The sequence below is a fragment of the Callorhinus ursinus genome, unplaced genomic scaffold, assembly GCF_003265705.2.
Source record: "Callorhinus ursinus isolate GAN/ISIS: 27379988/994484 unplaced genomic scaffold, GSC_fseal_2.0 scaffold18, whole genome shotgun sequence".
Classification (NCBI taxonomy): Eukaryota; Metazoa; Chordata; class Mammalia; order Carnivora; family Otariidae; genus Callorhinus; species Callorhinus ursinus.
Window position 1 is genome coordinate 18,192,785 of NW_027397080.1, and position 13,606 is coordinate 18,206,390.

General features: G+C 46.8%; 1 protein-coding gene across 2 annotated transcripts in view; it reads left to right on the forward strand.

The window, feature by feature from the left end:
* Window positions 1-13,606, forward strand: part of LOC112811659 (RH-like protein) — a 36,250-nt gene that overhangs the window by 19,608 nt on the left and 3,036 nt on the right. The window contains exons 7-9 of one of the 2 annotated variants that reach the window (XM_025855874.2): window positions 2,359-2,492; window positions 8,427-8,506; window positions 11,583-11,656. In XM_025855874.2, coding sequence (XP_025711659.1) covers window positions 2,359-2,492; window positions 8,427-8,506; window positions 11,583-11,656 — 288 coding nt within the window. The remainder of the gene's footprint in view (window positions 1-2,358; window positions 2,493-8,426; window positions 8,507-11,582; window positions 11,657-13,606) is intronic. The other variant, XM_025855873.2, reaches the window with a different exon arrangement.

Here is a 13,606-nt window from a genome sequence, read left to right on the forward strand (position 1 = left end):
TAAGGAGCTGGGCCGCTACCACCTGGTCTGGCTTAGACCAGCAGGGCCCTGGGAGCATGGTGGGCCGTCGTGTGGCTCCATGGGCTGCACTAGGCAGGCATTGGCACCTTCTCAGGCAGGCTTCAGAGCTTGGGTGAGCGACCCACCCAGGTTGTACTGTGTATTTGTTAGGATCTGGGGGAGCAAGTAACAGAACCCATTCATGTTTGCTTAGGCACAGGTGGTGCTTAGGCACAGGGGGTCAGGGGGCCAGTAGCATTGACATCACCTGGAACTTTGTGAGAAATGCAGAATCCCAGGCCCTAGGTCCACTAAATCTGACTCTGCAGCTTCACAAGCTCCCCACGTGATTCAGGTCTGAGGAGCCCTTGTGGAGGTGAGCACCAAAGCCTACCCCCTGTGGGTGGCCCTGGACTGTCACAGAACCCAAGGACAGGGATGCTGCTGGGAACCCAGGAATGGCTGACACCAGGGACAGGAATGTTGTGAGGAACCCAAGAAGTACCCGCTCTTCTTCTTTCTTTGCTTTTCATGAGTATCTGCTTTATTCTCACTCTGTAGACTTCCTTCCCTTTCTCCTTCTCCTGCTCCACATGGTGGAATGTAGTCTTGCTCTTCAGGAAAGCAGCTGGGTGGAATTTCTCGGCCCCATTCCCAAGTGCTCTGGAGAAGGGACTCATGGGCTTAGTTTGGACAGTGTGCTTATCTTTGACTGGGAGTGTGGGGGACCTGAGCATAACATACGTACACAGCTGCTGCCCATGAGCCATGTGAATGGGGGGGAGGGGCAGCAGCCGGAAGACGGATGCTGGGCTAACCCAGGCCATGTCCACTTCTGATTGTTTAGTTCTTCTAAGTGGATGGGCTTTTCTTCCTTCAACATCCAGCAGGTGCTGATAATACCAGCATACCCCATGATAGCCAATTTGTTATAATACACTTCTAAGAGAAATAATTTCAGAGCAGCAACTCTTTGTGGGTTTGAAGCCTTGGTAGAGGAGAAAGGAGTAGACTTTTGGATGGCTCAAGAAGCTGAATTTGGATGAACAATGGATATTCAGGGAGGCAGTTTCACTCCAGAACAGGGGAAGATGTACCAACAGTCTCGTCTGACCAGCGATGGGGTAGTCTGCTTTTCATCTTTGGAATTGCAATGAATGTCTTTTATCTCCTCTGCTCTGAGCCCCTATGATGAAAGGCCGAAGTGCGCAGGGAAACCTGCATAAATTCTCATCAGGCTGGGCGTCCATTCTCTGTGCCTGTTCTCTTGACTCCATCAGTGGGGGAACGATTCAGAGATGATTCACTCATTCATCCATCCCTTCATTCATTCAGCACGTATGTTTTAACATGTATCCTGCTTCCCGAGCTATAGAGTAGTGAGAGCAATGGACAAATAAACATAACACAGCACGTCTAAGCCAGCCTGAGTTGGATCAGAAAATGCTTCCTGGAGCAGAGGATGTCTCAGCTGAGTGTTGACAGATGACTAATATTAGCCAGGCAAAATAAAGGGAAATGTATTCCAGAGAGAAGGAACAGTGTGTTCAAAGGCTCAGTGGTGAGAAGAGCAGATGGCCCAGCCAGGAAATAGACACTGAAGCACTGGGTTCACCTGGGAGTGTGGTGGAACCAGTCTTGAGAGATGGGAGATACCCAGATGTGGCTCCTGGGCAGCTTGAGGAGTCGGGGTTTTTATTCTGAAGACAGTGGGGGGTCCCAAGGGGGAAACTCACCTGTCCTATTTGCATTCGTATCCACGTTTGTTGGCTCATGGTCCCCTGGGAGGCCAAGTGGTGGAGGGGAAGGGGTGCTAAAGGAGAGTCCGGAGGGGGTGGGTCAGATTCTTTTCTTCTCATTAGTCATGTTGTCTTTGGGATGGCAGTTATGTTTGGGCTAGACCAGCAGGTCTTAATCACCCTCCGGGGATGTTTTGACCATACCTGGAGACATTTTTTTGGTTAACACACAGTGTGAGGGTTGCTCCTGGCATCTCGAGGGTGGAGCCCAGGGATGCTGCTTAACATCCTACGGCCTTTGCACAACACAGAAGTATCAGCCCAACGTGTGAGTAGGACCTGGGCTAGACCATGGTTCTGGAAGGGTGGTCAGGGGGCCAGTAGCATTGACATCACCTGGAACTTTGTGAGAAATGCAGAATCCCAGGCCCTAGGTCCACTAAATCTGACTCTGCAGCTTCATAAGCTCCCCACGTGATTCAGGTCTGAGGAGCCCTTGTGGAGGTGAGTGTCAAAGCCTACCCCATGTGGGTGGCCCTGGATGCCAAGGATCTGTGGAAAGCCTGGATAGGGGATATCAGTCTTCCGTGTACATCTGCTTATCTGATGTTTGTTCCAGGAATACTTTAACCACGTGCTGGGGATCCACGACACCTGCGGCGTGCACTACACCTTTGGCTTTCCAGGTCTGCTCGGAGGAATCACCTACATTCTGCTGATAATCTATGAGGTCAGCTGGACCAAGCAGTCCATGTAAGTGACTTGGCTTATCCCCTTCACACCCTGTCCAACTCAGGAAGAAATATGCCCAGAGCCCTCAGCTGAGGTGCATGCATTCAGAGCCAGGCACTCTGCAGGCCTTAACAAATATTTGTTGGCAGATTTATTAATACATTCTGCCTAACCTCTACCTCTCCAGGCCATGTCTTCTTTCCAAAAAGGACAGCTTAGATGCTGGGCAAAGGCAGACAGTTGTGAGTCCTGCCCCCCAAATGTAGACAGAGCAAGTCAATTGGGCCCAAGCCAGCTGGGTCCATTGTTTAACCCCTGGTGGTTTAGGTCATGGTGAAGAATGTGTCATGGAGTCAGACTCATCTTGACCTCTTACTAGCTGCGTGTGCTACCTAGTCTCTCTGAGCCTCGTTGCCTGGTGTAAACGCAGATAATGACAGAGCCTCCCCTCATAGGGTAGTTGGAGACTGCTTGAGGCCAGGCACCTTGTGGTTAAAAGGATTTAATACTTTAATGTAGGAACAGCCCATCCCTGAGGCCCAGAGAGAGAAGGAGCTTGGCCAAGGTCTTGCTGTGAGGCAGGAAGGGGGCCTTGGGACTAGGGTCAGATCCTATGTCCTCTGGACAATGGACGCCGGTGACTGATTTGACATACCGGAGACCTGGCCATCACCTCCCAGAGGTTGTGTGAGTATCTTCTGGGCGTGGCTCACATAAAATGAAAGAGTGACTTGGGCATGATACAGGGATAGATTTTTCCAGGTGAACTGATACAGTGATAACAATAATAATAGTACTGGTGACAATCACCATTGTTTATTGACCGCTTTCTAGGTACTAACAGGCCTGTGCTAAAAGCATCACATGCATCATCTCATTTAATCCTCGCACCCCCACCGAAGATGTATTATTATCATACACTAAGACATGACACATATGGGGAGTTACCTGCCCTAAGTCACTTGGTTGGAATGCGGCTGTACAGGTGATGAGCGCCTGAAGTGGGTGATGAGGAGCTCATCGCATTTGGAGGCAGCTCGGAGAAATCATGGAGGGCTGGGTCCCTTGTAGCTCGAACAACAGAGATGGCCACAGCCCCACATTATAGGAATCACATACAGCATGCGAGACATCCCTCCTTAAACTGCTTGGGGTAAGGGGGATCCCACTCCAGGTGGGGAAGAGACGGTCTGCGTGAAGCAAGACACCATAGGGATGGGCTTCAACGACGTGTCCGCCACTGTTTTAACAGTTGTGCAACTCAGCCTCTCTCTGAGCCCCTGAGTCCCTCTCTGTAAAGCTCAGGTGACTGTAGGGGCCAGGCAGGTAAGGTTACAAAAAGAGAGCAGTGAGAGGAGGCTGGGAAATCGTGGGCAATTGCTCTGAATTCAGCACCAGGCAACCATGACGGTGCTGGGACCCAGGCTCAGTGTCCCCAGGTCTAATGACTTTTTAAGAGAAACCAGAAATCCAGAGTTATGCACCTGCGCTGCCAACCATTGGCAAAAGATTCAGAGTCATTAGAAACATTGTGTGGGCCAAATTCTGCTCCTGGGCGGCCATCCTGTGACTTCTGAACCACCTACCCTTCTAGTTCCTTAATTCTGTACTTCTGTGGCTCTCCTAGAGCAGTGGTTCTCAACAGCACTAGCATCACCGGGAACTTGCTAGAAATGCAAATCCTACCCTAACCCAGACCTGCACTGTTAGAAATCTAGTGATGGGGCCCCAGCAATCTGTGGGTCAACCAGCCCTCTAGGGGATTCTCCTGCAAACTAGTTTGAGACTATGAGCCGAGAGCAAACAACAACAAAGAACAACAAAACAAAAAACAAAGGTCAGCCAACCAAGGGTGTGCTACTAAAGGACTAACAACCTGCTCTCCAGGAAAACAAAGTCCTGATTGCAGAGGTGCAGATACTCCCATCTGTAACCATGGAGGGGCTATCACTGAACTGGGGGTTGGGAAGGGTTGAGAACAGGCGTTGGTCAACCCGCCCCTGGGAGTGGGCTCTTGCACACCTCTGCGAGTCAGGTCTCACCAGGATGGGACAGTGGAGTACCAAGGAGTTGTCCTCTCTCCTCTGCAGGAACCCGGCAAAGGGAAGGACATAGCGACAGCAATGACCTCTCTTAGGGAGGCCTCCAGTCAGCTGGAAGTCAAGGGCACAGGCTTCAGGGAGGGTCCCATTTACCAGCCGTGTGATCTTAGGCACAGTATACTCAAACTCTCTTCAAGTCTCAGCTTTGATCTGCATGATGGGATAATAAGATCTGCGTCCCAGGGCTGCTGTGAAGATTCAGAATGGAGTGAACACCCTCTTGTCTTCATGATGATTCTTGCTATTGCTCCTTCTACAGGAGAAGCACCTCTGTGTATGGAAAGAGGGACAAAGGACTAGCTGGGAGGCAGAGCACTTAATGTGGACACGTGGAGCAACTGTTTATTAGCTTCGTGTCATTGGGCAACACGGTTGGCTTTTCATTCATTCCACAATGTTTGCCGAGCTCCTATTCATGGGAGCAAATGTGAACGGGTCACGTGCTTGCCGCTGGGATGGGGCAGGGTTTCCACAAACTGTGGGATTTAAGTGGTGTAGAGACACATTTAAATAACATTGAATCATGCAGGGCAGATGCTGTTTTTCAGTTATTCAGTCCTTGGATTGCATCAGGGAGAAAGCCTGCACTCAGGTGCTAAGTGCCTCTGTGCTTCTGACACATGCTGACGTCAGGTCAGGTTGGAAGGCTAGCGAGGAAGCCTCTGGCTGAGAGTGCTCGGGCTGCATCTGGGGGAGATTTTAGCAACACTTTGCACTGTATCTTTTTACAGTTACCTCCCATTTCTCTACCATTTACACTGGTGACTCAAAGTTTCCTTTTAAATACATTTATTTAAATGTAAAAAAAAAGTCCATTTAAAGAAAAATATTTTTAAAAAATAGTATCCTTGGAATGCCAATATGGCCAAATTTGTGAAGGTAACTCACAGATGCCGAAATTTGGGAAAGATCTGTCTGGACTTCGTGGGTAGATAGGGTTTGAATCCCAAGAGCCACCCATGCCAAGCCATGTGACGTTGGAGACCCTGGTTCACTTTCCTAACCTGGATCTCCCTGTTTGTGGAACAGGGACACTGACAGCTCGCTCAGAGGGCTGCTCCAGCATCATATGAAATCAGATGGTAAACACAGGGAGCAGAGGGCGTGGTGCAGGGGAGCCCACCCTGTGTGGGGACTGTCATGGCTAGCTCTGTGTCATCCATTGCTGCTTTCAGATGGCATCAGGAAAGAGTGAACTGGGGGGCTGGCAGTTAGCAGATTTAGATTTAGCTTCTATGCTACCACTTAATATTACTTTTATTTTTTTAAAGATTTTTTTTATTTGTCAGAGAGAAAGAGCGTGCGCGTGGGAGGGAACACAAGCAGGGGGAGTGGCAGGCAGAGGGAGAAGCAGGCTCCCCGTTGAGCAAGGAGCCCGATGCGGGACTCGATCCCAGGACCCTGGGATCATGACCTAAGCCGGGGGCAGACGCTTAACTGACTGAGCCACTGAGGCGCCCCTTAATATTACTTTTAAAAACAAAATGTTTTTGTAGTATAATCTACATCCAGAGAAGTGCAAATATCCTCAGGGCGCCACTTGATGAATTTTCTGACACGCCCATGTAATCAGCACCCAGAACTCCTTCGTGTCCCATCCCAGGGCAACCATGAACCTGACTTCTAACACCATCGGTCAGTTTTGCCTGCTTTTGTCCTTCATGTACGTGGAATCCTACGGGAAGTCCGTGCTCTTGTGTGCCTGGCTTTGACTCTTTGTAGTTGTGAGACTCTCCCACATTGCTGAGTCTATCTGTAGACTGTTCATTTTCATTGGGGAAGAGTATAGAATTGTGCTTGGTTTACTTCCTAAAGGTGACTTGAGTGATGACATGGAGAGGTCAATGTCATTGAAGGAAAAGTTTAATGTTACTGTTGTCCTGGAAATGAGAGGCTCAACACACCATGTAGGGCCCCACAAAACCTTATTATACCCAGGGACCAGGCAGCAGAGAGAGAGGGGAACTGTGACTATGCCTTCAGCTTGATGGCAGTGGGGTAAGGGGGGGGAGGGGCGGGAGTCCCCTCTTGGGCAGGAATTGAAAGCATATGTTAGAGTTTGTGGTCAGGGGGTTTATAATATGAATTTTGCACTCCCATGAAAGCTGATTTGGTGGAGAGAGAGCAGTAAACAATTTCGGCCATTAGTTGGGCCCTGTGATAAATGAGTGCCATGTAGACAAATATAGAATCTAAGAAACACAGTTAAAGTAAGTGTTCCATTGTGTGAATACAAAACAATTTCTCCATTACTGATGAGCATTTGGGTTCTTTCCGGTTTGGAGCTATTACGAACATTCTAGTATGGCTGCTATGAACATTCTAGCACTTTTTTTTTTTTTTTAGAACATACAAATGCTCTTCTGTTGAGTAAATGCCTAGAAGCAGAGCTGTTGGATCATGGCATTCATATGATCCATTTGAGAGGATAGTACCAGTTTTCCACTGTGCCAATCTAATCACCCATGGTACCCAAGAGTTCCATTTACCCCATATATTCTCCAGCACCCCATATTTTCCTTCTTTTTAAATTTATCCACTTAGGCATCAAACATCACTTTAATTTTAATTTCCCTGATGACCAATTAAGTGTAGCACTTTTCATTGGCTTTCTGGACATTTGAACATCTTCTCTTGTGAAATATCTGTCCAAGTTCTTTTGCCCATCTTTCTGTTGTATTGTTCTGCCTTTTTCTTATAGATTTGTAGGAATTCTGGATATAGAGCCTTTGTTATATAAATGTATCATAAATATCTTCTCCCATTTTGTGGGTTATCTTTCACCTTCTTAATGGTATCTTTTGATGGACAGAAGTTCTTAATTTTAACACAGTTCAGTTCATCATTGTTCCCTTCATGTTTGTGAGTCCTGTTTAAGAGATCTTTGCCTAGGGGTGCCTGGGTGGCTCAGTTGGTTAAGGATCTGCCTTCAGCTCAGGTCATGATCTCAGAGTCCTGGCATTGAGCCCCATGTCAGGCTCCCTGCTCAGCTGGGAGCCTGCTTCTCTCGGTCCTTCCCCCGCTCCCCGATCATGCTCGCTCTCTCTCTTGCTTTCTCTCTCTCTTAAATAAATAAATAAAATCTTTAAAAAAAGAAATCTTTGCCTACTGCAAGGTCATATAGATGTCCTCCCAGGCTACTTCATAGTTTAGAGTGAGCTCCTGGGGTCGCCTAGAAGGAGAGAGGACAGGGAAGTATGTTCAACAGGGGTGGGCCGGGGAGATGAGCCTGACAGCCAAGCTCTACTCCACCTTGCCCTGATGGAAATTGAACTTTCATCATTAATTGCCTCATGAGGGAACTTGGGGCTCAGAGAGGTTAAGTGACTTGCCCAGGATCATGCAGCTAGTTACAGTCCTTGGACTTGAACCTGGTTTTCTGCCTCTTGGTCAAGTTCATCATCCATGGTTTCTGAGAATTGAAGTCAGCCAAAGAGGATCTTGGAATCCCCTCTTTCCCTCCCTGTCTGTGTGGCTTTGCAGGAACACGGCAGAGGAGTGGGTTACCTGGGGAGAGGAATTCTTTTTTTTTTTTAAAGATTTTATTTATTTATTCATGAGAGACAGAGAGAGAGAGAGAGAGAGAGAGAGAGAGAGAGAGAGAAGCAGAGGGAGAAGCAGGCTCCCTGCTGAGCAGGGAGCCTGATGCAGGATTCGCCCCCAGGACCCTGGGATCATGACCTGAGCCGAAGGCAGACGCTTAACCATCTGACCTACCCAGGTGTCCGAGGAATTATTCTTCTGATAGCCCTTCCTGACAGCAATACTGCTGTTGCAAACAGTCCTTCTTGATCCCAATGACCTCTGCAGTCTGATGCTTGAATGTGACTATATCCCGCTTTGTCATTTCTAGGATCAGCTACCAGTTGTTCATTGGCATTGGGACACTCAGCTTGGCCATGGCTTCAGGTCTGATAGCTGGTGTTTTGACAGGTAAGTGTGAGATGACCCTCCTTCCCCCATGGCCCAGGGCACAGGTCCTGAGGCCAGAGGGCATCTGGCCCATGGCCACATGTGTCTGTGCCCATCCCCTTCTCTGTGAACCCCCGCAGCTCAACCTAAATGATGCACACGGGCTCAGACCTTGATTAACAACAAAAACAGAATCACATGATTTCAGAATTAGAAGGGCCCTCAGAGGTCACCTGCCAGAGGTGTGGACTCTGACAGCCAGATAAAGTAAGAGACTTTCTGGAGGTTACAAGTAGCAGTGAGTGGCAACATTGCAGTCTCCTGAGCTCAGGGCTGGTGATTTCCCCCAATTTTGTACAGCAAGCCAAGGAAACCCATATGCCAGAAAGTTTACCTTCACTCCCTGAGAATACTCACACTGTTATTTTGTTCAGCAAGTATTTATTCAATATCTGCTATGAGCCAGGGCACTATTCTTAGGCACTAGGGACACAAGAGTGAACAAAACACGTTCCCTGATCTCATGGAGCTGATATTCTAGTGAAGGGGGAGGGGATAATAAATAAACAGATAAGTGGAGTATTTACTACGTCAGAGATGGTAAGTGCTATGAAGAGAAATAACTCAGGGTAGAGGAATACAGAGTCGGGGTGAGGATGGGGAGCTCTTTTAGAATGGTGGGAAGGGAAGGCCTATCTAATAAGTTGACCTTTAAGCAGAAACCTGAAAGGAAAGAGGGAAGGAGACATGCCATGTGTTTATTTGGCAGAAGAGCATTCCATGAAAAGAGATACCAAGTGCAAAGGCCCCGAGGCGAGAGCAAAGCATGCTCAGTGTGGCTGATATAGATAGAGTGAAAGGGAGAGTGGCAGGGGTTGAGAACAGAGCGGTGACAAGGAGCCAGATCATTCTGAGAGATGGGAAGCCATTGGAAATCTTTAAGCAGAGGATTGAAGTATGCTTTTGCTCCTGCAATATGACAGAACAGCAAGACCCTTAGGGAGCTGCTAATCTGCCAGTCTTATTTATATGCTATGTGAAAGTATGATTTCTGTCTAGAACTGCTCACCTTTATTCTACAAGCAAATAGCTTTATTCGTTAGACATTCATATACTGTGTCCCTAAGCAGGGAATGAATGCCAAATAAGAGACCAGATAGCATAAGCGGACATAAAGGAGTTGTATGGCGTTGGGCACCTCAGTTTACTCTCACTGGTCCTTGGGTACCTTCTCTGTAAAATGAAAGGACAGTGGTAACTAATCATTTGGCTTCTTTTCTGCTCCAAAACATGTAGGAAGATATTTTGGAATTGCCTAGGTGATTTTAGAGAGTGAGACTGACTAGAATTACTCTAATATACCCACTGGCCTCAGCTTTCAGCAGAGTCGAAGTGATTGATTAATTACCGGATGAGACAAATGCCTCCCTCCGTAAGTTTACATTCTGTTTGTGGTGGCAGTCTAATCCTGAGTAGGGTTACCAGATTTAGCACGTGAAAACCCAAGGTGCCCCCTTTTTTTTTTTAAGTTCAGCATTAACTGAGCATCCTGTATTTTATCTGGCAACCCTCCCCCGGACTGTGACACCATTCACCATTGTCACTAGTATTCACAAAGTGACACTGATTTGTACCATCTTGTAAAGCCCCTGGGAGGGCTTTTTTAATGCTTGCCTGGAGTCAAGAAAGAGAATAGAATATTGTTCCTTTAAGAGTTAAGACCAATGAGTGTTCCTCTTTACATGTGGCTTTGAACATAAGAACACTGGTGAATAAAAAGAACATGAACAATGGAAGGGGGAAAGAGGCCACCAAGCAGCCAAGATAGCACCAAATTGACCCCCTACAGCTGAGCATTTTGCTTGCCAAGAGGACCCCCTCCCCGATTTGGGCCTGTCTACACTTACATAAGAAACAATCCCATCAAGCATGGTTATTGGGTTTCCCAGTTCCGGCAGATCAGAAATGGCAGGTTAGAAGTGGGAGAGGTTTCTAGAGGTAAGGCACACTGGTAGAAGTGAGAGGTAAAAAAGACAGCCTAACAGAAGAAAAGAAATTCTTAAAGCTAGACACTAGAACATGAAACTTGGGCTGCTAAGAGAAGCCAACAACCCTCAACAGCTACATACTTTCTCTGCATTAGATAGCACATTTCATAAATGGATGTTCCTAGCAACAGTTCCGATTAAAAAAAAACAAAACAATCTAAATGTGTTTAGTGTTGTCTTATAAGACAAGAAAATATATTTGGGGTGGATTTTCGTCAGTGGTGAGTAAGCCTCAGCTATGTGGAAAGTTCGTGTAGGTGTTAGAGATTTCTGAATAATTCTAGCTAAATGAGGTGTGCTGGTTATACCCTACATGCCAATATCAGTTAGGGGTGTGCAATACAAAAGGAAAATGTGAATAAGTACACGCCTACTCTTGTTAATCTTACTACTTAATACATGGGGACCAATCACCATTAAAAATACACAGATAAATCTATCAACGGCATTTCCCTGGTTCATATGAAAGGTGAGCAATCCCTTCATGTATCCTGGGAAATTCTGTTCGCTTTGCATAGCTGGAGGAATACACAGGGCCAAGCTCTCTGGGCAGAGGCTGGATGGGTGAAAAAACTAGCTCAAAATCAAGTTGGTATAAACTACTTTCCTAACTACACAAGTGGAGTCTTGAGCTGAGGTCACGGAGTTTATTGGAGCCAGTGACACCGGACAGTCAGGAGCACCTAATTGGAGTTGCTGTCCATGGTAGCTCTCGTGTTCCAAATAGATCAGCTTTTAAGTAGGAGCACCGTCTGACAGGGCTCTTCTATTCCACCTTGGGAAGCATGTCAGATAGGGGGCTACTCTACACCTCTCAGTATCATCTAAATCCTTTGGAGATAATTGCTCCTGCTAGTTTCTTTTAAAAGATGTCTATAGAATTAAAGCTGGTCCAGGAAGGCCAGTGCTTCAATTTGGCTGTCTCCTGGCTGTAGAAGAAAAAGGGATTTTGTTGAGATAACCATAGCTGGCCTAGGATATTTTGATTAATTTGGAGATGACAAATGCTGTGCTCTAAAGGTTTAACACATAATTATGAATTTTAACAGGTTTGGTCTTAAACCTCAAAATATGCAAGGGACCTCATACAGCTAAATATTTTGATGACCAAGTTTTCTGGGAGGTAAGATTTTCAACCTAAGGTCATAGGTGTTGAGTGAATGAACTTAGAACGGTACCTGTTACATCTGTATATATGTTGACTTGGTGTTTGTGAGAACAAACTAAAAACAAAATTGTGTGTGTGTGTGTGTGTGTGTGTGTGTGTGTGTGTGTGCTGGTAAAAGCTGGGGAGGGAAGTGGTAAAGGTTACCATTCCCCTGATGCCTCAGAGTCACTGAGGGTCAGAGATGTGAGAACAGCTGCTGGCCACACTTTCCTTATCTGGGGTCATCAACATAGGCAAAGGATTTGATGTAAAGGTGATCGAATCCTGCAGTGCACGAGCCAGCAGGTCCAGTCTCATTTGACAGACACACTGAGCGGAGCCGTGACCATCTGGGTTCTCACAATGAGTGTGCGGCAGAGCTGGGTCTAGAACACAACTCTTGATAAATGGTAGCTAGTGGACACAAGACCACATGTACTGTAGGAGTCTGGGCTCATTTAGCTAAAGGACAGAGAACTCAAAACAACACGGCTGCTGCTGAGGGTCTCTGTGTTCCATGTAGTGTTTGTTGTCATGACTAGTCTAGAAAGAGGCTCAAGGTTCATCCCCTGTCACCCCACTGCACCCCTCCCTTTGGCCAACACCCATAGTTCACCATGCAGTCTGATGTGTCACCTTGGGTAACTCCCATTTGATGCTGAGGTTGGCTGGGCAAACACTGCAAAATTATAAGTGGGATGTGGAGGCTGACAGAGGCCAGGCTAATGCCCAGCATCATACCTTCACGAGCAGCAGAGATAAGACCAGGAACTACACCTCCTGAGTCCCAAGCCAATCCTTTCTCCACCTGGCATGTCTAGATACTGATCACTAAAGGGACAGAGACCAGCCTCATTATGGGCCTTGGTGTTAGTGTTTGTAGAGAGAACCTGCCTCTTCTCCTTTGCCTCCTTCTTTATCTCTTAACTCCGCTTCTTCCTCTCCCTTGCCAAAGAGCTTTACGGAGGTATACCTGACTACAACACGCATATTTAAAATATACAATTTGATGCATTTCAACATACTTATGTGCCTCTGAAACCATCACTACAGTCAAGATAATGAACATATTAATTGCCACCATGTTTCCTTGTGCCTCTTTGGAACTATTCCCTCCCTAGGCCACCCCGTTCCATCCCCAGACAACCACTGAACTGCCTTCTGTCCAATAGATTGGTTTACATTTCCTATAATTTTATATAAATGAATCATACAGTACATTCTTTTTCTGGCTTCTTTTATTCAGCATAATTATTCTGAGAGTCATCTATGTTGTTGCTTATAAACGGTCTCATCTGGTACCAGCTTCTCCCTACAGCCAGTCTCTCTCAGTCCCTGCCGAGTGTTCTTGCCCCTTTGGTGGTAGCAGGGTAATCTAGTGAAAGGACTCAGGAAACTGGTTTAACTCATCCATTCATTCCACAAGTCTTTACTGAGCAACCCCTATATGCCAAGCATTCTGCTATTAACGAGGGATGCCACAAATGGGACCAATATCCAGCCCAATTATTTGAGTTGCAATAAATATTTGCTGAATGAATGAAGGAAATTTGAGGAACACCCCCCCCCCCCCGCCACCACCACCACCAATGCTGGGCACTGCAGCAGCCGGTGAAGTGAAACCACGGGTACGGACCTGGAATGAGAAGACCTGAATTCCAGTTGCCATTCTGCACGTTCTCATGGAGGCAAGTTCCTTGACCTCTCTTACTGGTAAAATAAGAATGGTGATCTTTGTTCTACCTCACTGGGTTGTTTTGAAGACCAAACGAGGTAATAATGGCTGTAACTACATTCTATAAACTGTAAAATGCAAAGCACCACATGAACAGGAAAGCTTATTACTGGGGGTTTAGCCAACCATGAAGGAATGCGTAAGCATAATAGTTATCACTTATCGAAAGCCGATAGTTTCCGATTTTGTGC